The following is a 23,372-nucleotide window of genomic DNA, read 5'->3' on the forward strand; positions in this document are numbered from 1 at the left end:
AGACGGCGCCCCGCCGGCAATCACGTGATGAGATGCGTACCACGTGATAAAATTCAAGAGCCATCATTGCGCTCTGGTACCAGTAGAGGTCGTTGCGGAGCCTCAGCTCACCAGCGGAGTCCGGCTAATGATTTTGATCACGTGGTGGGTACCACGTCACGTGACTCCTGGTTGGGAGTATATATGGCATATACAGGGGTCGGCTCTTTACTAGTAATAGTTATTATTGGATTTGCAGGCTGTTTAATAATGTAATATGATGTCCTTGGCTGTCAGGGCATGCTGGGAGTTGTAGTGTTCAACAGTTGGATAGCTGCAGGTTGGGGAACATTGCTGTAGGGTATCGTAACCATGGAGTGGGCTCAGGAGCTGACAGTCATTGCCGATTACAGGCAGTAAGATGGCCGCTGCCGGTCATTTCACGTCTCTGATCGCCTGATATCACCTCACACCGCACAAAATGTGGAATAAAAAGTGATCAAAAACTCCCGTCAACCTTAAAGTGGCACCGATAAAACATAAAGATCAGTGAGTCCTCCGCTGCTCTCTACACCCAGCGGTCAGATCCCCTCCACAATCTCACACAAGATGGGGGATAGGTTTTTTAAAGGGGGAGTCCGGCAAAAATGTTTATTAAAGTATTGTATTGCACCCCCCCCCCCCCCCAAAAAAAAGTTATACAAATCACCAATATACACTTATTAAGGGAAATATTTATAAAATGGTTTTTTTTTCCCCTTACTACTGCATCAAGGCTTCACTTCCTGGATAACATGGAGATGTCACTTCCTGGATAACATGGTGATGTCACTTCCTGAATAACATGGTGATGTCACTTTCTGGATAACATGGTGATGTCACTTCCTGGATAACATGGTGATGTCACTTCCTGGATAACATGGTGATGTCACTTCCTGAAAAACATGGTGATGTCACTTCCTGAATAACATGGTGATATCACTTTCTGGATAACATGGTGATGTCACTTCCTGGATAACATGGTGATGTCACTTCCTGGATAACATGGTGATGTCACTTCCTGAATAACATGGTGATGTCACTTTCTGGATAACATGGTGATGTCACTTCCTGGATAACATGGTGATGTCACTTCCTGGATAACGTCACAACCTGACTCCCAGAGCTGTGCGGGCTGTGGCTGCTGGAGAGGATGATGGCAGAGGGATGCTCAGTGTCCCTCCAGTGCCCTGTGTCCCTCAGTGTCCCCCTGCCATCATCCTCTCCAGCAGCCACAGCCCGCACAGCTCTGGGAGTCGGGCGTGACATCACCATGTTATCCAGGAAGTGACATCACCATGTTATCCAGGAAGTGACATGACCATTTTATCCAGGACCTGACATCCCCATGTTATCCAGGAAGTGACATCACCATGTTATCCAGGAAGTGACATCACCATGTTATCCAGGAAGTGACATCGCCATGTAATCCAGGAAGTTACATCACCATGTTATCCAGGAAGTGACATCACCATTTTATCCAGGACCTGACATCCCCATGTTATCCAGGAAGTGACATCACCATGTTATCCAGGAAGTGACATCACCATGTTATCCAGGAAGTGACATCACCATGTTATCCAGGAAGTGACATCACCATGTTATCCAGGAAGTGACATCACCATGTTATCCAGGAAGTGACATCACCATGTTATCCAGAAAGTGACATCACCATGTAATCCAGGAAGTGACATCACCATGTTATCCAGGAAGTGACAGCACCATGTTATCCAGGAAGTGACATCACCATGTTATCCAGGAAGTGAAGCCTTGATGCAGTAGTAAGTGCAGGGAAAAAGCACTTTATAAGCATTTCCCGTAATAAGTGTAAATTGGTGATTTGTATAAATTTTGGGGGGCAATACAAAACTTTAATAAAAATTTTCGCTGGACTTCTCCTTTAACCCTTAGACGACCCAGGGCGTATAGTTACACCATGGAAGTATGTCCCCAGACGACCTAGGGCGTAACTGTACGCCCTGGGTGTTTCTCCCGCTATGAAGCGTGCTCCGGAGCGGAGCGCGCTTCATAGCAGGTGGGGGCGGCTGCAATCAGCAGCCGGGACCTCACCGGTAATGACACGCTGCAGCGATCGCGCTGCCGCGTGTCACTAACTCCTTAAACGACCGCGGCGTTTAAGTGTAAGTGACAGGGGGAGTCCCCTGTCACTTACCGATCGGGACCCCCGCAGTGTGACTGCGGGGGTCCCGATCGGTAAAACAGACCGCCGGAGGTCTCTCACCTTCCTCCGTGCGGTCCGATCGGCGATCTGCTACACTGAGCCTGCACAGGCAGGCTCAATGAGCAGATCGCCGATAACACTGATCAATGCTGTGCCTATGGCATAGCAATCATCAGTGTAAAAATAAAACTAGTGTATGTAAAAGTCCCCCAAAGGGACTTCAAATGTGTAAAAAAAAAAAGTTAAAAACACTATTACACTACCCCAAAACCCCTCCCCCAATAAAAGTTGAAATCACCCCCCTTTCCCATTATATAAATAAAACATATAAAAATAAATAAATAGATAAACATATAATATACCGTAGCGTGCGTAATTGTCCGATCTATTAAAATATAACAAGCGTCATTGTGATCGGTAAACGCCGTACACGAAAAGAGGGGAAAAAGTGCGCAGATTACCGATTTTATGTTACATTATATATAAAAAAAAATTAATAAAAAGTGATCAAAACGTCCGATCTTCACACATATGGTATTAATAAACACTAGAGATCATGGCGGAAAAAATTACACCCCAAACAGCCCCATAGGTGAAAAAATAAAACCGTTATAAGCGTCACAATAGGCCCATTTTATTTATAATTAATTGCCAAAAAAAAGGATTTCATTTAAAAAAAATATATAACATTAGAGAATCTGTGTAATCTGCATATGGTTGTGTTCGGGCTGACCTATAGAGTAATGGTATCATGTCGCTTTTACCATATAGTGCATTACGTAGACACAGGAACCCCCCAAGTTACCATATTGCATTATTTTTTATGATTTCAGCTATTTATATCTTCATAAATAATATATTTGGGATTCCGTCATACATGTTATGGTAAAATGAATGACGCCATTACACAGTACAACTATTCCTGTAAACAACAAGCACTTACATGGCCTGTAGATAGAAAACTGAGAGTACTAGAGCTCTTAGAAGGGGAAGAGGGAAAAACGAAAACACTAAGATCAAAATTTGCGCGGTCCACTGGGTCATTTTGGGCCTGGTCCTCAAAGGGTTAAGACCCTATTTGGCGTAACGGGCGATAATCGTCTTGTGTTGCTACCATCTGCTATGGGCTGCCTGGACGGTCACCCAGGCAGCACCCACTTACCCGCTTGCTGATGCTGCGTGTAATAGCGGCGGCAGCGACCGGGGAACAAGGAGCAGGAGAGCACTGACAGCCCTCGTTTACCCCTCACAGTCGCCCCGTGTAATTGGGGCTTTACTTTGGGATCCGGGTGCACACATAACATAATTGCAGCGAATTTAACACTGCAATTCCCGGTACCGCCAGTTTGAATGGTTTTATATACTCACAGAGGAATTGTCACCCCGCAGGGAGTATGTCTGCGCTCCAGCTTGCTTCTGGGGCTCCCAACATCCTGACGTCCCACTCAGCCAATCAGAACTCTACCCCGCCACACCCACTGATTATAAACACTGATTTATAAAAACATGGCTGTACTCTACCGGAAACATCGCCACCCCTGGCCACAGTTTGTGTGCGGTATTGCAGCTTAATTACATTGAAGTGAATGGAGCTGACTTGTAATACGACACACAACCTGAAGACGGGTGGCGCTGTTTTTTTTAAAAAAAATGTGTATATTTTTTTCTAATCCTGGATTTCCCCTTTAACAACGCTGCTGTTTTAGTGGTTTTTGCGCCTAAATTATCATTTTTCTTATAATTTATTGTATTTTTCTCCATTTGCAGTCTATAACCAGCAGCCCATGTACCACCATCCTCCTGTCCATTCATACAGACGTCTCAGCCGGCGGTCTCTGGTCATGTGACCCATTATCCCGGCTCAGGAGAGGATTGTGCGGCCATGTGATTACCTACACCCTCCATATGTCATGAGAGACTCAGGTAACGTCCCGGGACCCTGATAGAAAGAAAACCTTAAAGGGAGGGTTGGGGGGAAGGAGCCGTCCTGGAAATAGTTAAAATCTTTGCAGTTTACACTTTAAGTTAAAGTTAAGTGTGAACTTCTCCTTTAAATCTCAGGGACTTAAAGGGGAAGCATCTGCTAATCATCCCTCTTTGCTTCCTGTCACATTGCAGTCTGCAGTCTGGCAGCTCGGGGGTTAAGTAAAGGTCTCTTTCCCGTGTAAGCGGCTGGCTGCGCTCTATTGAGCGGGTGAGTCACTTGTCTGCGGCCGTGCTCTTGCCTTTGTCTCGGCTTCATTGTTGTCTTTGTGTTACCGAGGCCTCGGTAAGTTTGTGCCCCCCCCCCCCCCCCCCCCCCCCCGTCAACTCTCTATAATAGGAAGCTGCCACAATACAGGGAGGAGAAGGCGACATTTAGGGATTAGGTAACAATTCAAAGGGGGATTTTAAGCAATGGAGGAAGCGGCATACACCCTGTCCATGTGCCGCCACATGGTAGCCCAGGTGTATAATAATGCTGGTGATGATGTCACTATGCTCCGCCCACTTAGGTTACATATGGCCATGTATGATGCTGACCATAGTGACCGTCACTATCAGGGCACTCACTCCTCAGGCCTAGAAGCCTACCCCCATACGGCCCCCTCACACTCCCGACACATTTCCTCTGCTTTACTAGACTCTTCAGGGGAAGTGAGGGAACAAAGGAATAGCAAGTACGTAAAACAAATAGGCAAGTAAAGAGATATCAGGTGCAGTGGCATCCCTCATATACAGCCTGTGCGGCAGCGTATCGGGCAATACACAACTAAATTCAGGCTAAAGAAGTTATCCAGCATTAGAAAAACATGGCCGCCGGCCGCTCCTCGCTCTCATGTCTTTCCTCTTTGCTTCGCCAGCCCTGGCCCCCCCGGACAGGGAATCCCTCGCTTTGTAAACTCATGTCTGACACACAGAAGAACGCCAGCTCACGGGGGCACAGGCGCTCACACAGTCTCATCGTGTTTGGCATAGAAGCACTGCAATACATGTTTATCATAGACGCCGTAGGTCGCCATTAACCCCTTTATGAGCAGAAAGAAAGAAAAAATAGTGTTGCAGCTAGTACATGGTGCAATGAGACACATGGAGGCCGGACATGACACATCTGTTGTTTCCATAATAATAAATGGAGCACCTTGTGTAATCCCATGTGTCTCCATGGTTACAGACTACAAACAAACCAGATGTGTAGTCTGATTCCACAGTCATGTGTTACTTTCTATTACCAACGAGCGTTCCATGGGCTTCAGCAGGGGGTCAACTCAGCGATCAGTGGTTGTGGACATACAACATTCTAATAATTGCTGCCGCTAGGTCGCTGTGTGTGCCGCATTCTATACAACGTTTAGACACCACGGCACAAAGAGGAGAGGCAGGGGGTGACGGCAGGAAAGAGATATTTGCTGTTTGTTCAGGAGTCTGATCAGGGATAGGATAAAGGAGTCTGCTCTGGGGCCTGTATTTATTTGGGCTATGAATTATTAGGGATCTGCTCCAGGGTCTGAATCATTAGGGGTCTGCTCTGGGGTCTGAATTATTAGGGGTCTGCTCTGGGGTCTGAATTATTAGGGGTCTGCTCTATGGTCTGAATTATTAGGGGTCTGCTCTGGGGTCTGAATTATTAGGGGTCTGCTCTGGGGTCTGAATTATTAGGGGTCTGCTCTGGGGTCTGAATTATTAGGGGTCTGTTTTGGGGTCTGAATTATTAGGGGTCTGCTCTGGGGTCTGAATTATTAGGGGTCTGCTCTGGGGTCTGAATTATTAGGGGTCTGCTCTGGGGTCTGAATTATTAGGGTTCTGCTCTGGGGTCTGAATTATTAGGGGTCTGCTCTGGGGTCTGAATTATAAGGGGTCTGCTCTGGGGTCTGAATTATTAGGGGTCTGCTCTGGGGTCTGAATTATTAGGGGTCTGCTCTGGGGTCTGAATTATTAGGGGTCTGCTCTGGGGTCTGAATTATTAGGGGTCTGCTCTGGGGTCTGAATTATTAGGGGTCTGCTCTGGGGTCTGAATTATAAGGGGTCTGCTCTATGGTCTGAATTATTAGGGGTCTGCTCTGGGGTCTGAATTATAAGGGGTCTGCTCTATGGTCTGAATTATTAGGGGTCTGCTCTGTGATCTCAGTTATTAGGGGTCTGCTCTGAGGTCTGAATTATTAGGGGACTGCTCTAGGGTCTGAATTATTAGGGGTCTGCTCTGGGGTCTGAATTATTAGGGGTCTGCTTTGGGGTCTGAATTATTAGGGGTCTGCTCTATGGTCTGAAGTATTGGGGGTCTGCTCTGGGGTCTGAATTACTAGGGGTCTGCTCTGGGGTCTGAATTATTAGGGGTCTGCTCTGGGGTCTGAATTATTAGGGCTCTGCTCTGGGGTCTGAATTATTAGGGGTCTGCTCTATGGTCTGAATTATTAGGGGTCTGCTCTGTGGTCTGAATTATTAGGGTTCTGCTCTGGGGTCTAAATTATTAGGGGTCTGCTCTGGGGTCTGAATTATTAGGGGTCTGGCTCTATGGTCTGAATTATTAGGGATCTGCTCTGTGGTCTGAATTATTAGGGGTCTGCTCTGTGATCTCAGTTATTAGGGGTCTGCTCTGGGGTCTGAATTATTAGGGGTCTGCTCTGGGGTCTGAATTATTAGGGGTCTGCTCTGGGGTCTGAATTATTAGGGGTCTGCTCTGGGGTCTGAATTATTAGGGGTCTGCTCTGGGGTCTGAATTATTAGGGGTCTGCTCTGGGGTCTGAATTATTAGGGGTCTGCTCTGGGGTCTGAATTATAAGGGGTCTGCTCTGGGGTCTGAATTATTAGGGGTCTGCTCTGGGGTCTGAATTATTAGGGGTCTGCTCTGGGGTCTGAATTATTAGGGGTCTGATCTGGGGTCTGAATTATTAGGGGTCTGCTCTGGGGTCTGAATTATTAGGGGTCTGCTCTATGGTCTGAAGTATTGGGGGTCTGCTCTATGGTCTGAATTACTAGGGGTCTGCTCTGGGGTCTGAATTAGGGTTCTGCTCTGGGGTCTGAATTATTAGGGGTCTGCTCTATGGTCTCAATTATTGGGGGTCTGCTCTGGGGTCCGAATTATTGGGGGTCTGCTCTATGGTCTGAATTATTAGGGGTCTGAATTATTAGGGGTCTGCTCTGTGGTCTGAATTATTGGGGGTCTGCTCTGGGGTCTGAATTATTAGAGGTCTGCTCTGGGGTCTGAATTATTGGGGGTCTGCTCTACGGTCTGAATTATTGGGGGTCTGTTCTATGGTCTGAATTATTAGGGGTCTGCTCTGGGGTCTGAATTATTAGAGGTCTGCTCTATGGTCTGAATTATTGGGGGTCTGCTCTATGGTCTGAATTATTAGAGGTCTGCTCTATGGTCTGAATTATTAGAGGTCTGCTCTATGGTCTGAATTATTGGGGGTCTGCTCTGTGGTCTGAATTATTGGGGGTGTGTTCTGGGGTCTGAACTATTTTAGGGGCTATACCCTGGGTTGTATATTTATGTATGTTTGGACTGGAGTCTGTATTTATTTAGAGTTCAGCTCTGGAGTCTGAGTTTTTCCCTGTATATTAATGTACTTGTGCATTACTCGTTTTTAGCCCTTTAAGGACGATAATTGAATAATTTATTTCCCCAATGCTAAAAACTTGGGAAATCTCATCCTAATTTTATGGGAAACTTTGGCAAAAGACATTTTCATTGTACATTTTATGAAGGAATCTTTCGGCCTGTCCATAGGTGGCGCTGTGTGCATTGGCTGACAGGGGGATGGAACATAGAGTTAGTGCCCAAATCCTCTTATAATAAATGAATATGTGTCACATGACCCCGGCTGTGGCTGGATTCTCACATATATCAGATATTCATCAGTATTGTGGCTCTGTACTGGATTATCCCAGACCTTAGATTGTTTCCCAGGGTTGCAGTTCTCCCTAGTGACACTAGATGGCAGTACCTCACCGCTCACACCGTATACCTTCCTCATTACTGATCCGCCACATTTCCATCTATTGAGTCATTTCTCCGCAGAGTAAACAGATGGCCGCCGCGTATTTATTTTCCTGATTTTTCACATTTTTTGTTTTGTTTTGTTCTCACGGATACATTTTTCATGTGTAATTACATAACAAACCGCTTACTTGTGTGGATACATCCTTCATGTGCCGCCATTATTTTCCCCGCCATCTTCTGTACCGCCCCCCCCCCCCCCACCATCCGCATTTATAGAGATTAATATTTCTGTGCTGCGCACGACGCTTCCTGAGGACGAAAATAACCGAGAAAAAATGGCAAATATTGTTACTGAGTAAGAACACGGGAGACAGGAAGACGGCAGGAAACCAGGGAGGCAACCGGCAGCCATGTGACACACCGCCATATGGGGCCACGCCAGCGCTCAGGGGGGCAGGGACGGTACCAGTCTCTGTCATAACACATTAGGGTATCACAGGCTCAGGGATAAAGCGGCAAATGTCCGACCCTCCACCACCTCATATAGTCCAGGCTGTGGAGGTCCTCCCAGGTCACTGCATGGCGCTATATGGAAGCTGCTACCATGTGTTCACTGTATAGCTCTGTTATATTGGCATTGTATGGCACTCTGTGGGTACAGTACGGTATTGTTATATTGGCACTGTATGGCACTCTGTGGGTACAGTACAGTATTATTATATTGGCACTGTATGGCACTCTGTGGGTACAGTACAGCATTGCTATGTTAGCACTGTATGGCACTCTGTGGGTACAGTACAGTATTGTTATATTGGCACTGTATGGCACTCTGTGGGTACAGTACAGTATTGTTATATTGGCACTCTGTGGGTACAGTACTGCATTGTTATATTACCACTGTATGGCACTCTGTGGGTACAGTACGGTATTTTTATGTTAGCACTGTATGGCACTCTATGGGTACAGTACAGCATTGTTATGTTAGCACTGTATGGCACTCTGTGGGTACAGTACAGCATTGTTATATTGGCACTGAATGGCACTCTGTGGGTACAGTAGGGTATTGTTATATTAGCTCTGTATGGCACTCTGTGGGTACAGTACTGCATTGTTATGTTAGCACTGTATGGCACTCTGTGGGTACAGTACGATATTGTTATGTTAGCACTGTATGGCACTCTATGGGTACAGTACGGTATTGTTATATTAGCACTGTATGGCACTCTGTGGGTACAGTACGATATTGTTATGTTAGCATTGTATGGCACTCTGTGGGTACAGTACGGCATTATGTTAGCACTGTATGGCACTCTGTGGGTACAGTACAGCATTGTTATATTGGCACTGTATGGCACTCTGTGGGTACAGTACGATATTGTTATGTTAGCACTGTATGGCACTCTGTGGGTACAGTACGGTATTGTTATATTAGCACTGTATGGCACTCTGTGGGTACAGTACGGCATTATGTTAGCACTGTATGGCACTCTGTGGGTACAGTACGGTATTGTTATATTAGCACTGTATGGCACTCTGTGGGTACAGTACAGCATTGCTATGTTAGCACTGTATGGCACTCTGTGGGTACAGTACGGCATTGTTATATTAGCACTGTATGGCACTCTGTGGGTACAGTAGGGCATTGTTATATTAGCACTGTATGGCACTCTGTGGGTACAGTACGGTATTGTTATATTAGCACTGTATGGCACTCTGTGGGTACAGTACGGCATTGTTATGTTAGCACTGTATGGCACTCTGTGGGTACAGTACGGTATTGTTATATTAGCACTGTATGGCACTCTGTGGGTACAGTACGGTATTGTTATATTAGCACTGTATGGCACTCTGTGGGTACAGTACGGCATTGCTTGCTATTGTTATAGCCACTTTTTTATGTGATATCTACTTTCTCCACTAGGTGGCACTGTCCATATGAAATTATTATACAGCTACTAGTAATACAGATGAAGTGGATACAAGCAGCGCCACCTGGTGGAGAAAACATGTAGTTTCATTTTAGAGCAAAATAAATTCATCCTAAGTGTGCCACCTACAGCGGGTACTGATACAGAGAAAAATCCAAGCTTACATTATCGGAATCGGACCAGAGCAATTTATTATAGAATACACTAAATGGGGTGCCTTATACCTTTACAGTGTTTCCCAACATGGCTCTTCAGCTGCTGCAAAACTACAACCCCCAGCATGCCCTGGCAGCAGAGCTGGAGAGCTGCAGCCAGGGAATGTGCATCCGAATATACATATACATAGTAATCTATACACTGGCCATGTATGGTTCGTGTCTCTATAAGCCCATAGCACTGCATTGCCCTCACTAGGAGCCACATTCCAGGCGTGTCTATGTGATAACAGAACATTCCGGAGTGCACAGTGTGTCCGGAGATCCTGGAGAAGCTCGGTGACCTCTGTACTGACCGCTCCGTGATAGGGTGGACCTATTTATATCCGCCTTCCTGTATACAGATATCGCCTCTCTATGAATATACACAGACAGAGCCATCACACGTGTATGGTTGAACCATCGCAGAGCTCAGCTGTGCGGGTTAAGCAGAGCCGGGCACCACTGAGTGCCAATAACTACAGCAACAAGCGTGCCCAGTACTGGCAGCCGCCGGCTCTGTGGAAAAATAAAGCGCTGCGAGCCGGTGTGGATTTCTGCTAGAATTTCCGACGATTTTCTGGCGTGAATTAAAGTTAATGTGTTGGGGAGGGAGAGGGTCAGGAATGGTGAAAACGGGACGTAATATAATTCTTTGTTTCGAGGCTAAAAAAGTATAATGATCAGATATTTTTGACAGCTGAGGGTTTGTTACACTTATATCTGGTCTGAGGCCACTTCTTACAGATAGGGTGCGTGTTCAGACTATGGAATCCGCGCAGATAAGTTCCGTCGGATTCCTATTTGCGGCGGTGCACATTTCCGCCAGCTCCATAGACACCATTCTATGGCCGGGTGGATACCGCCGAAAGAACAGCGGAACGCGGAATCTGCCCAGCCATATAATGGTGTCTATGGCACGGGCGGATATGCGCGCCACCGAGAACAAGTACGAGCGACGGAATCGGCCGGTACTTATCCGTACGGAATCCATAGTCTAAACCCACCCAAACAGATCCTGGCCAAACCTGATGATCTGAAGAGAAAGCAGCAGAGATCAGTATGAGGCTTTCACCTCTGCATCCCCATAGTTAGGGCCCTATTCCACCGGACGATTATCGTTTGCATAATCGTTAACGATTAACAATCTCAAACGACCGCTTTTGCGAAAGACCTGAAAAAGTTCACTCATTTCCATGGAAAGATAATCGTTACTTATGATCGTAATTGCGATTGTTTTTTCTTTTGCGAATGACCGAACGATGTCTTATTCAATGCGAACGCTTTGCGAACGTTTTGCGAACGAGCAACGATAAAAATAGGTCCAGGTCTTATAAAGCGATCAACGATTTCTCGTTCGGTCGTTAATCGTTAACTGCAATTCAACCGAACGATTATTGTTTAGATTCGAATGATTTAACGATAATCTGAACGCTAATCGTCCGGTGGAATAGGGCCCATAGGCTATCAGTGTTATGGTCCTTTTACACGGGACGATTGATCGTTCTATTGCGAATGACCGAACGATGTCTTATTCAATGCGAACGCTTTGCGAACGTTTTGCGAACGAGCAACGATAAAAATAGGTCCAGGTCTTATAAAGCGATCAACGATTTCTCGTTCGGTCGTTAATCGTTAACTGCAATTCAACCGAACGATTATTGTTTAGATTCGAATGATTTAACGATAATCTGAACGCTAATCGTCCGGTGGAATAGGGCCCATAGGCTATCAGTGTTATGGTCCTTTTACACGGGACGATTGATCGTTTGTTTTTGCACGATAACGGTCAAATTCGAACGATAATCGTACGTGTAAACGCAGCGAACGATCAAACGTCGAGCAGAAAATCGTTCATTTTGATCTTTCAACATGTTCTCAAATCATCGTTGATTTGCAGATCGTTCCGTGTAAACATTCTTTTAGCGATTTCACCTATGTGTGAGATAGGATTAAGCGATCGCAAAACGATCGCATAGCGAATTTTCCGTACGATGTATGGTTCCGTCTAAACGCTGATCGTAATAAAAAAAACATTGTTCTTTCAAAATCATTAATCGTGCGATCGGGCGAATTATCGCACCGTGTAAAAGTACCATTAGAGATGTGTGAGAGGTCAAGGCTCAGTTCACACTATTGTCAGCTACTATTGACACCCAAAGCCTCACAAGTCTATAGCACAGACGTGTCAAACCCAGGCCCTCCAGCTCTTTTAAAACTACAATTCCCATCATGCCTGGACAGCTTGAGCTTGACATCCCTGCTCTAGAACATGTCAAAAGTTTTTTTTTGTTGTTGTTTTTTTGACAGGCACACCTTTTCATCTGGCCTTTTTATACGCTGTATCAGTGCAAGTAAAATGTCTGGAATACAAATAAACTTCACAGAAAGTTACACCGATTTGTAAATTACTTCTATTTTAATAACTCAAGTCTTCCAGTACTTATAAGCTGCTGTATGTCCTGGTGTATTCTTTCCTGCCTGACACAGCACTCTCTGCTGCCACCTCTGTCCATGTCAGGAACTATCCAGAGCAGGAGAGGTTTTCTATGGGGATTTGCTGCTGCTCTGAACAGTTCCTGACATGGACAGAGGTGGCAGCAGAGAGCACTGTGTCAGACTGGAAAGAATACACCACTACCTGCAGGACATACAGCAGCTGATAAGTACTGGAAGACTGGATATTTTTAAATAGAAGTAAATTACCAATCTGTATACCTTTCTCTAACATCAATTGAATTGAAATGTTTCCATTTCTACTCTGTTCAGATTTTCATCCTGTAAACATGAATCCTCCTGGTCACTGACAGCAAGCAGAGATCCTTAACATGAGGAGTAATTGAGGCAGAACGGATATTAGAAAGTCGCAGAACTTTCCTTTATACTAGTATGAGACTTAACTAAAGGAAAAGTGTAAACCACGACTGGAGCCATAAAGCGTACAGAAACGAGAAAACAAAGCGCAGAATAGAAGGGGTACTGTGCCTTTAAATCGGATACACAGTGTACGCTTGTTAACCCTTCTCCTCCCAGCAGCGCAGGATTCCCATCATTGAGAGCTGTTTACAAAGCCCGGTCTGTCTAGACACAGCAGTGCTTGTTCTCTGGGCACCATACAGATGTGCTGGTTCCCGCTCTAGATTTAAGGAGGCACCAGGGAGATGTTGGCTGCTCCAATACCGCACTACTGTGCCCATCTACCCATCTTAGAGGAATGTCATAGTGTGTGTCAGAGGTCGGATACATTTAGGCTACTTGGTATTCTGTTCTGTGAGGTTACATTCACATTATGGACAGTGAGATCCGCAACAATGTTGCAAATAGTAATTGTTCTCTGACTTCTTAAAGGGGTTGTTTTCTTTCAAATCAACTAGTGCCAGAGATTTGTAATTTACTTCTATTAAAAAATCTTCAGTCTTCCAGTACTTATCAGGTGCTGTATGTCCTACAGGAAGTGGTGTATTCTTTCCAGTCTGGAGAGGTTTTCTTTGAGGATTTACATTTCTTGACATGGACAGAGGTGGCAGCAGAGAGCACTGTGTCAGACTGGAGAGAATAGAACACTTCCTGCAGGACATATAGCAGCTGATAAGTACTGGAAGACTGGAGGTTTTTTAATAGAACAAAATTACAAATCTTTGTCCCTTTCTGGCACTGGTTGATATGAACTATCTCTTTAAACAGAGTTGTCTCCAAAACTATATCCCCAGGTTAGAGAACCCTGCATTAGACTAACCTGTGGCTATCAGGGTATGCTGAGAGTTGTAGTCCTGCAATGGCTGGACAGTCACATATTTGAGGACACTTTAACCAAGGGACCTACAACTTGGCATGATGGGAGTTGTAGTTTTGCAAAAGTGGGAAACCCTCAGGTTAGGGGACATTGCTCTAAATATGAGTTATTACTCGGTAACTTATATCGGAGTTTTCCAGCCAGGACGGGGTTATCCTTTAAGGCAGCGGTCATCACATTCTGCCTTGGAAGGCGGTGAGGATGAATCTCCCCCGGTCCACCTTAAGAGGGACCATACAAAAAGTTGAGCAAGTTTTTTTTTTTTTCTTCGTGTGTCAGTGATGACATTCAGGAAATTGTGAGACAGAAACAAGGAGGAGAAGCAAAGAAGAAGAGGGGATCGTGGACAGTGAGGGGCCACAGCCTCCCGCCAGGAGCCCGGATTACAGAACATGGTGTAAGCGAAGGGCTCGGCTCCCCGGAGAAGTAAGTCTGTCAGCCTCCATCTTCTTCCCATTAACTAAATAATGGCTGAAGAAGCCGAGACTGTGAGGGGGAGAACAAGTGGTAATTAAAGGGGAAATAATCAAATCTTTTACTTAAAGGGGAACTGCACTGATGCTTGGTTATGGTCCCAAACCCTCTGCGCCATTCTGAAATTTAGATCACATGTCCTTGATGGCGAAGCGTGACTATGACAAACTCAGCTCTGCTACATCTGTACAGTGAGGGAGAAGCGTACAGCTGTGATCATCTGGTTTTATGTTTAAGCATTAAATCTACAGACCTGTGCAAAACTACAACTCCCAGCATGTCCAGGCAGCATAAGAGCATGCTGGGAGTCGTAGTTCTGCAACAGAAATGACCAAGCCAAGTGTTGGGGTGAATCTCTTTGTTGGGGATTCTATAAGTCAGGGTACAGAGCAGGTGCAGAACTACAACTCCCATCAGGCATACACAGCTGGATGTAGTCAGTCTATGATAGGAGTTGTAGTTTTGCTGGAATGGTTCCGCTCACTACGGCAGCCCAGGACTGTCACCGGCAGCCACTATACAGATGCCAGCTGCTGTAAGGGGCATGGCGTGAAGAAGTTGGCGGCAGTGGTGTCTCGCGCCCGCGCTGAGGTCCTGGGTTCTTCCTGTCGTTGCTGGGTGGATGAAACCTCTTCCTCCTGCAGCAGGTTACAGGTTGTCTTAAAGGGACAGTACAGAGATAAATGAGGATACAGATATCAGTATCACTCCCTATTGTTCTCTATCAGCCAAAGGGTTCATGTGGGGACGGCTTCACCAAGGGTGGAAACCAACGATTTCACATGTGGAATGGCCCCCTAAGCTTAGCAAGGTTGTAAAGCAGGGATGGGGAACCTTCGGCCCTCCAGCTGTTGCAAAACTACAATTCCCATCATGCCTGGACAGCCGAAGCGGGGATTGTAGTTTTGCAACAGCTGGAGGGCCGAAGGTTCCCCATCCCTGTTGTAAAGGATTAGAAACCATGGGGGAGATTTATCAAACATGGTGTAAAGTGAAACTGGCCCAGTTGCCCCTAGCAACCAATCAGATTCCGCCTTTCATTTTCCAAGGAGTTGTGAGGAATGAAAGGTGGAATCTGATTGGTTGCTAGGGGCAACTGAGCCAGTTTCACTTTACACCATGTTTGATAAATCTCCCCCCCTGCCTTCTTCTGGAAACAGCACCACTATTCTCCTCAGTTTGGGTGTGGTATTGCAGCTTTGTTCCACTGAAGTGAATAGTGATGAGTTGTAATACCAGGCCTAACCTGAGGACAGGGGCGGCGCCATGCTCTTGTAATCCTTTACCAGGATGGCTTTTGTCCAAAACCACTGCCATAGCTGTTCACGGGTTATATGTGGTAGGACAGAGCAGCCCTATTGCCTTCATGAAGTTACAATACCAGACACAGCCCAGGGACTGTTCCTAAAAGCTATGTGATTCTAATCCTGGACAACCCATTAAAGGGGAACTCCGGTGAAAAAATAGCTGGTGTCAGGAAGTTATAAAAATTAGTAAATTACTTCTATTAAAATCTTTAGTCTTCCAGTACTCATCATCTGCTGTATGTCCTGCAGGAAGTGGTGTATTCTTTCCAGTCTGACACAGTGCTCTCTGCTGCCACCTCTGTCCATGTCAGGAACTGTCCAGAGTAGGAGAGGTTTTCTATGGGGATTTGCTCCTGCTCTGGACAGTTCCTGACATGGACAGAGGTGGCAGCAGAGAGAAAGAATACACCACTTCCTGCAGAGCATGTAGCAGCTGATAAGTATTAGAAGACTTAAGATTTTTTAGTAGAAGTAAATTACAAATCTCTGGCACTTTCTGGCACCACTATAGCAGCACAAACCTTCCTTTGGATTCTACACTGATACATTGTGACAAACCTCAGTGGACTGGACTACGGTTACTGTCCCTTTAAGGGCGGAGGGCGTAGTGGAAGCGGCACATGTCTGTACTATTTGTGTCCTGTGATCGGAGCGACCTCGCGCTGACTTCCCACGTCCTGCTCCGTGATGGATCTCAGGAAGGAAGGAAAGTGAGGAGTGGATGTCATGGCGGCCGCTGATACCGATGCTGCTTGGAGGAGTTGTTCGCCTCCTGATTACGCCTCCTCTATCCTTGAGTAACATACAGGTTACTGATATATAGGGGGAGAGGTGGCCGGACTTCTCTAGCACTTCTTATACCTGAAGAAGGACAGAGGGCCGGACACCCTGAGGGATCTGCCAGCAGCCATTCTCTATCATAGGGGAGGCAGTGTGTGACCAGTGGGATACCCGTCCCCAGGACCACCACAAGTAAAGAGCGGAGCACACAATTCCATCACTAAAGTGCCCAGCACAGCGCTGTCCATGCAGGGTGGTTGTCCCCGGTACTGCAGTTCCTCCATGCACAGCCCAATGCTCTTTCATTGGATGGACTTCTCTGATGTGAAGGGGTCCAGCTCTGGGGGTTAGGGCCCTATTACACTTAGTGATTATCGTTTAAAGATTCACTATAACAAGGTGGCTGCACAGAGCACTGTGTCAGACTGTAGAGAAAACACCACTTCCTGCAGGACATACAGCCACTGATAAGTACTGGAAGACTGGAGATTTTTAAATAGAAGTAAACTACAATTCTTTTTTGTGAACTAGCCCTTTAAGGTGCGTTCCCTTTCTCCAGCATGTAGATGGCAGGACATTATGCATGTATCAGGGTGGAGGTGACGGGGGACACACCCTGATAATTACTCCGGAATATTTATTGTGTCTCTGCGAGGAGTAGACACGGGCAGAGGTGAGATCAGACGCAGCGACCATCAGGTAACGTCTCCCCTCTTACTGACGGACACTCGGAGCGCTCTGTGGGGACACTTCTGCTGGAGGGGTATGGACCAATGGGATCTCTGCGTTCACTTATAAACCTGGTACTGACATATGAGGGAGGGATGTCTGTGTCTGTGGCGTGATGTTCCTGTAGGAGCTTGGGCTGGGTTCACACTTACATCAGAGCTCAGGTCGGGGAGTTCCGTCATAAGTTCCATGGATTTTGCAGGATCCTACAAGCTGTAATCCTGCAGGATAAACAGACACCATTGTAGTCACTGGGGCCCAGCTGGGTCCATTAGTGTCCATTCCTGAATGGACCGTCCATCTCTGTTCTATGGCGCTGAACGGACTCTGCGGCAGAGACCCTGAAGTGTAAGCCCAGCCTAAGAGGGTGATGAAAGATGGTGATACGCTGAGCAGACAGGTTAAAGGGGTACTTCATCAACAAAAAAATCAGATCAAAGTTATATAGATTTGTAATTTAATTTTATTTAAAAATTTCCAGTCTTCCAGTACTTATCCGCTGCTGTATGTCCTGCAGGAAGTGATGTATTCTTTCCAGTCTAACACAGTGCTCTCTGCTGCCACCTCTGTCCATGTCAGGAACTGTCCAGAGCAGCAGCAAATCCCCATAGAAAACCTCTCCTGCTCTGGACAGTTCCTGACATGTCACATGACCTTAAAGTGTTTGTCCAGTCTTGTCACATGACCTTAAAGTGTTTGTCCAGTCTTGTCACATGACCTTAAAGTGTTTGTCCAGGCTCATATAAACAAAGTTTTATCACAGTTTCATGAAATGTTCTGCAAGATTTGGATTTGCTATGAGTGAATAGGAACACCTCAGGAATAAAATCCTTCTGACTGGTGTCACTCACACAGCTGGATTCTGTTACAATGTTATCTATGTGGGTTATAAATACAGTATAAGTCTCCTGTGTTCAGCTCTTCTGCAGCGCCACCACAGGGGACATGAAGTATTGCAATTGGTCATTAGGCTTTTTATGTAAGTTATGGATATGAAGGGTCCTACAAAGACAGGAATCTCGTATGAATGAGATGATTGAGTATTTGAAAATGTATTTTGGAAACTGGACAATCCCTTTAAGGACTCTGGTGTTGGACATCCTGGAGGACAGACAGACCCCATAATGCTAGGAATATTCCCATATAATGTCACATACAGGGGGTCCTCCTCAGGTACGCAGGTGAGTGGTGAGAGGGCCGCAGCCTCTCCCTTCCTGGAGCCGGACCAAGACGCTGTGTATATTCTGCAGAAGTAGCACTGAGGAAGCCCAGGGTGTATGCGGCTTCCTGCAGCTCTACAGCAACACACAAGATTAACATCCAGTTCCGTATTAAGCTCTAAAAGCCTCCATAACTCGTAATGATGTCTATATATGAGGGAAGGGGGGGAGGGGGTTGTAGTCTCAGACAAGAGTTGGTTTTATAATATATCATGTACAGACAAAGGGCAGCCATGAGACACCTGGGGTATACATCTAGGATATGTAGGGGGTATAGAACTACAGACTAGTGACACAGTACAGGTCAATGATATGCTGACACCTGGAATACAGGATAGTGACTGTGACACTTGGGGTACAGGATAATAACACACTGACACTTGGGGTACAGGATAATGACACTTGGGGTACAGGATAGTGACACTTGGGGTACAGGATAGTGACACGCTGACATTTGGGGTACAGGATAGTGATACTTGGGGTACAGGATAATGACACTTGGGGTACAGGATACTGACACTTGGGTACAGGATAATGAGACACTGATACTTGGGATACAGGATAGTGACACTTGGGGTACAGGATAATGATGCTGACACTTGGGGTACAGGATAGTGACACTTGGGGTACAGGATAATGACTCTTGGGGTACAGGATAATAACACTTGGGGTACAGGATGGTGACACTTGGGGTACAGGATAGTGATACTTGGGGTACAGGATAATAACACTTGGGGTACAGGATAATAACACTTGGGGTACAGGATGGTGACACTTGGGGTATAGGATAGTGATACTTGGGGTACAGGATATTAACACTTGGGGTACAGGATAATGACACTTGGGGTACAGGATGCTGACACTTGGGGTACAGGATAATAACACTTGGGGTACAGGATAATAACACTTGGGGTACAGGATGGTGACACTTGGGGTACAGGATAATAACACTTGGGGTACAGGATGCTGACACTTGGGGTACAGGATAATAACACTTGGGGTACAGGATGATGACACTTGGGGTACAGGATGATGACACTTGGGGTACAGGATAGTGACACTTGGGGTACAGGATGATGACCTTTAGGGTGTAGGAGGATCACACACTGTCTTTTTTGGGCACAGTATGGTGTTTTCTGGATATTTGGCTTCATAGATAACATCTTTCTCTTCTCTTCCTCTTTAGGAGCACAATGCATTCTGGGATATTTAAGGTGTGTCTGGTGGTGGTGACCGCAATTGTCAATCATCCGCTCCTCTTCCCAAATAACGACACAGCTCTTCCTGCTAGTGATGACCTTATTGTGGAGAAGTTACGGGAGAGAGAAGAAAACCTCAAAAAACAGCAACTGGAACTGGAGCAACTTTTATCATATCATGGGACACCAGCAGAGGGCAACACCGAGCCTGAGAGCAAGGCGTCTGATGAGGGATCAGGGTGGGACTTGTGGAGCACGGTGTCCATGGTCATATTTCTGATGATTGAAGTATGGAGACAAGACTTTAAGGACAACAACTCCCATGAGCAAAACAAAGAGGAGGATGACCTGGTGTTCATAGGGAATAACTGTCATGGTGTGTCTCTTCCCAGTAAGCCAATGCTGGCCATCTTCCATGACCAGTACATCCGAGCCACTACCCATGATGCAGTGCGAAGCAGAGAGTTTGTGGAAGGTTTTGTAGATGACCTACTTGAGGCGCTAAGGAGCCTGTGCAATCGCGATACCGACATGGAGGTCGAAGACAGCATCTGCATTGGGAGTATGTACGAAAACTGGAGGGTCAACAAGCCTCTGATATGTGACCTACTGGTGCCATTTGCACCTCCAGATCCATATCACTTCAGGTGCCAGCCGTGGGTCTCTGATCCTTCCATCGGTCCAGACAAACAAAGCTATGGAACCATTCTTGTCTGCGGTCCAGACGATGAACCTTCCGGTTGTGTATGTGACAGAAAAAGACTTGGAGAAGATATGTTATGTCTCCTTCACAATCCGACCAACAATACAAGAGTGAACAAGGACGTGAATCTGCTCTGTTCTAGAAACACCAACCACCTGGACATTGACCAGGTAACGAAATGGTTCCAGACAGCCGTGACCAAAGCGTGGAGCAAAATTTCCCACAAGTATGAGTTTGAGCTCACCTTCAGCAACTTGGACTCTCCTGGAGCTTTAAGAGTCAAATTCAAGTCTGGTAAAGTCATCAGCTTCAATATAACGCCTGTGGTTCAGTACGAGGACACAGATCTATATTTTATTTCCCATTTTCCCAGCATGCCACGGGAAGACCTCTCCAGTATCTACTGGATGATATCCTTTGCTGTCTATGAGAGACGGTTTCTCAAAGACTTTGCGAAGAAGCTTCCAGACAATTCGTGCCACCTCAGTTGCCTACAGATTATGACTTTCCTCTATTCCAAACAGTGTCACATCACCGGGCCGAGCGGTCTCACTACGTACCACCTAAAGACAGTCCTTATGCATCTTCTTCTAAGCCGACCCTATTCAGATTGGGGCAGTGTCTTGCTAGAAGACCGCTTACGGGACATGTTCAAGAGCTTAGAGAAAAGTCTACTGGAGAAAAAGCTTCACCACTTCATGGTTGGGAACAGCAAACTCCCAGACACCGTGAATCTTCCCGAACACTTTCGAGTAGCAGAACCTGTTAACCTTTTCCGTTCCTTTGTCCTAAACAGGAACCTTTATCAAAAAACTCTGTCCATGTTCTACGAGATGTTGAAGAACGCGACTGTTGTCATCAATGAATACAGCCTCCACCTGCCCAATGGAAACACCAACAAGCCTTCCCATTGACCACCTTCTCATCTCCCAACCACAAGAGTGCTTTTATATTTCCTCCAAGGATGGGTTCAAGTCTTCAGAATTCCATAACAGATTTATAATAAAGAATTATATTTTGTACAATTAAGCAAAGTCCACCATATTACTACCGATCAGCTAATGGCCAGTATAGCTTTATACATTACAGCATACATTCATTCCTCAGATGCTGACCTGTGTTGTGTATTCACATCTCATCCATGGCCGTGTGCAAGAAGGTTACCAATGGGTCCGCCATGCCGCATTGACTTCTACAAGTGTTTTTCTATGTCCATCTACCATGTTATTTATTTATTGTTAATACTTTGGTGCCTTTTACATAAAAGCTCACTGATAAAACTTGAGGTGTTTGCTGTAACTATTCAGATTCTTGTAGCCTGCAATAGACAGATAGGTCATTGTGTAAGATCTACTACAGCTATAGGCTATGTTTACACTTTGTATGACAACGGCCGTTCCGTGACCTAGCCGGGTCACAGAACGGCCGGTGTCAGAAAAGATCATCCCGGTCAGTCCTGCAGTACCGGTCGGTTGATCTTTACTGCTGCTGTATTTGGGTCCGGGGCATCCGTGCGCGCCCGCATCCGAATTCCCTGACGCACACAATGGAGCGTGTGGCCGGAGTTGCTCGCTCCATTGTGTGAACTGACGGGGTTTTGACATGTCAGTTTCCTGCAGCGCCGCTACGTATCCCAGCTGGAGTGTATACTATGTGTATACACTCCAGTCGGGATTCCCTCAGTAGCAGCACTACGTAAGTACCGTAGTAATCACGGCCGTGATCACTACTGTACTTACGTAGTGTGAACATGGCCATATGGTGGATTGTCCCATTAAAAGGGTATTCCCATCTCAGTTTGCTCATCTCTGGGAGTCTGATCGCTGGGACCTCCACCAGTCCCTAAAGCAGGGACAAAACTGTCCCAGGAATTCGTGTACCGTGTATATATGCGGCCAGCTCTCCCTCATTCTCTTCTCTGTGGGGCCAGTGAATATTTCTAACTGCTAAGCTCAGAAATGTTTGGTGTTCCCACAGTGAGATGATGGGGAGAATTTTTTGCCCGTTCTCGGGGAGCAGTGGGGGTCCCAGCAGTTTGACCACGATAGAACGACATGGCATGAGAATAGCTCTTAAAGGGGTTTTTCAGCCTTTTTTTTTCTTTTGATGACCTATGCTCGGTATAGACAGGGGTGTCAAACTGGTGGCCCTTCAACGATTGCAAAACTACAATTCCCATCATAGCTGAACCACAAAAGCTGTCCAGACATGATGGGAATTGTAGTTAGGAAACAGCTGGAGGGCCACCAGTTTGAGACCCCTGGTATACACCATTAATGTTTCAGTGGGGGTCCGGCACCCTCATTTATAAGAATCTGTAAGTTTTGGGGGGCTTTTGCTTCTCATCACTACAGAACACCTATAAGACTCCTTATACCAGCTTGGTGGTCTCCCAAAGGAGACCTCCTCTGATTGATGTCAAAGGCCTCTCTCACAGCCAGCCAGTACCTGGCTGTGTATTAGAGGCAGAAGTCCAACATAGTTGTCTACAGACAGACAGCTCTTCCTTCTAGGTAGGACTGATATTTCTGATATTACTATTCATGTTTTATGACTTATTAATATGTCAATCACTGACTTACGTCCAATAGGCGGCAGTAGAGAGCTCTTTTCTATCTTATGAAGAGATTCTTTGCATTGAAAGATGCTGTCGCAGGGTTTATTCTTGCAAAAGTAGATATCTGTCATATCCAGTATGTAAAAAGTAACTGCCCCCTGCACGTCACGTCTAAAGTAGCAGCTCAGACCAGGAAGCGGCAGCAGGACGGGAAAACGGGACAGCACGATCCGGGACCCGGCACTAAAATCGGGGAGGTAAGTGACCGGTAGCCTCTATATCCACCCCTTTCCCGGCCATACAATAAAAATAACTCCAGCCCAGAGTACCCCTTTAAAGGGAATCTGTTTCTAAGTTTATACTGC

At 46.1% G+C, this 23,372-nt stretch overlaps 1 protein-coding gene across 4 annotated transcripts; it reads left to right on the top strand.

Annotated features, from left to right (window-relative positions):
* The first annotated feature begins 64 nt into the window (after nucleotides 1-64).
* ITPRIP (inositol 1,4,5-trisphosphate receptor interacting protein) lies at nucleotides 65-21,730 on the top strand. 4 transcript variants are annotated; one of them, XM_069978822.1, is made up of 3 exons: nucleotides 65-144; nucleotides 3,968-4,123; nucleotides 19,735-21,730. In XM_069978822.1, the coding sequence occupies exon 3, from the start codon at nucleotides 19,742-19,744 to the stop codon at nucleotides 21,362-21,364; it is 1,623 nt and encodes a 540-aa protein (XP_069834923.1). In that variant the 5' UTR covers nucleotides 65-144; nucleotides 3,968-4,123; nucleotides 19,735-19,741; the 3' UTR covers nucleotides 21,365-21,730. The 4 variants fall into 4 exon arrangements, with proteins under 4 accessions (XP_069834923.1, XP_069834924.1, XP_069834925.1 ...); XM_069978823.1 differs by lacking the exon at nucleotides 65-144 and adding an exon at nucleotides 164-213; XM_069978824.1 differs by lacking the exons at nucleotides 65-144; nucleotides 3,968-4,123 and adding an exon at nucleotides 17,234-17,298.
* Nucleotides 21,731-23,372: the final 1,642 nt, after the last annotated feature.

Source organism: Dendropsophus ebraccatus, chromosome 8 (assembly GCF_027789765.1).
Source record: "Dendropsophus ebraccatus isolate aDenEbr1 chromosome 8, aDenEbr1.pat, whole genome shotgun sequence".
NCBI lineage: Eukaryota > Metazoa > Chordata > Amphibia > Anura > Hylidae > Dendropsophus > Dendropsophus ebraccatus.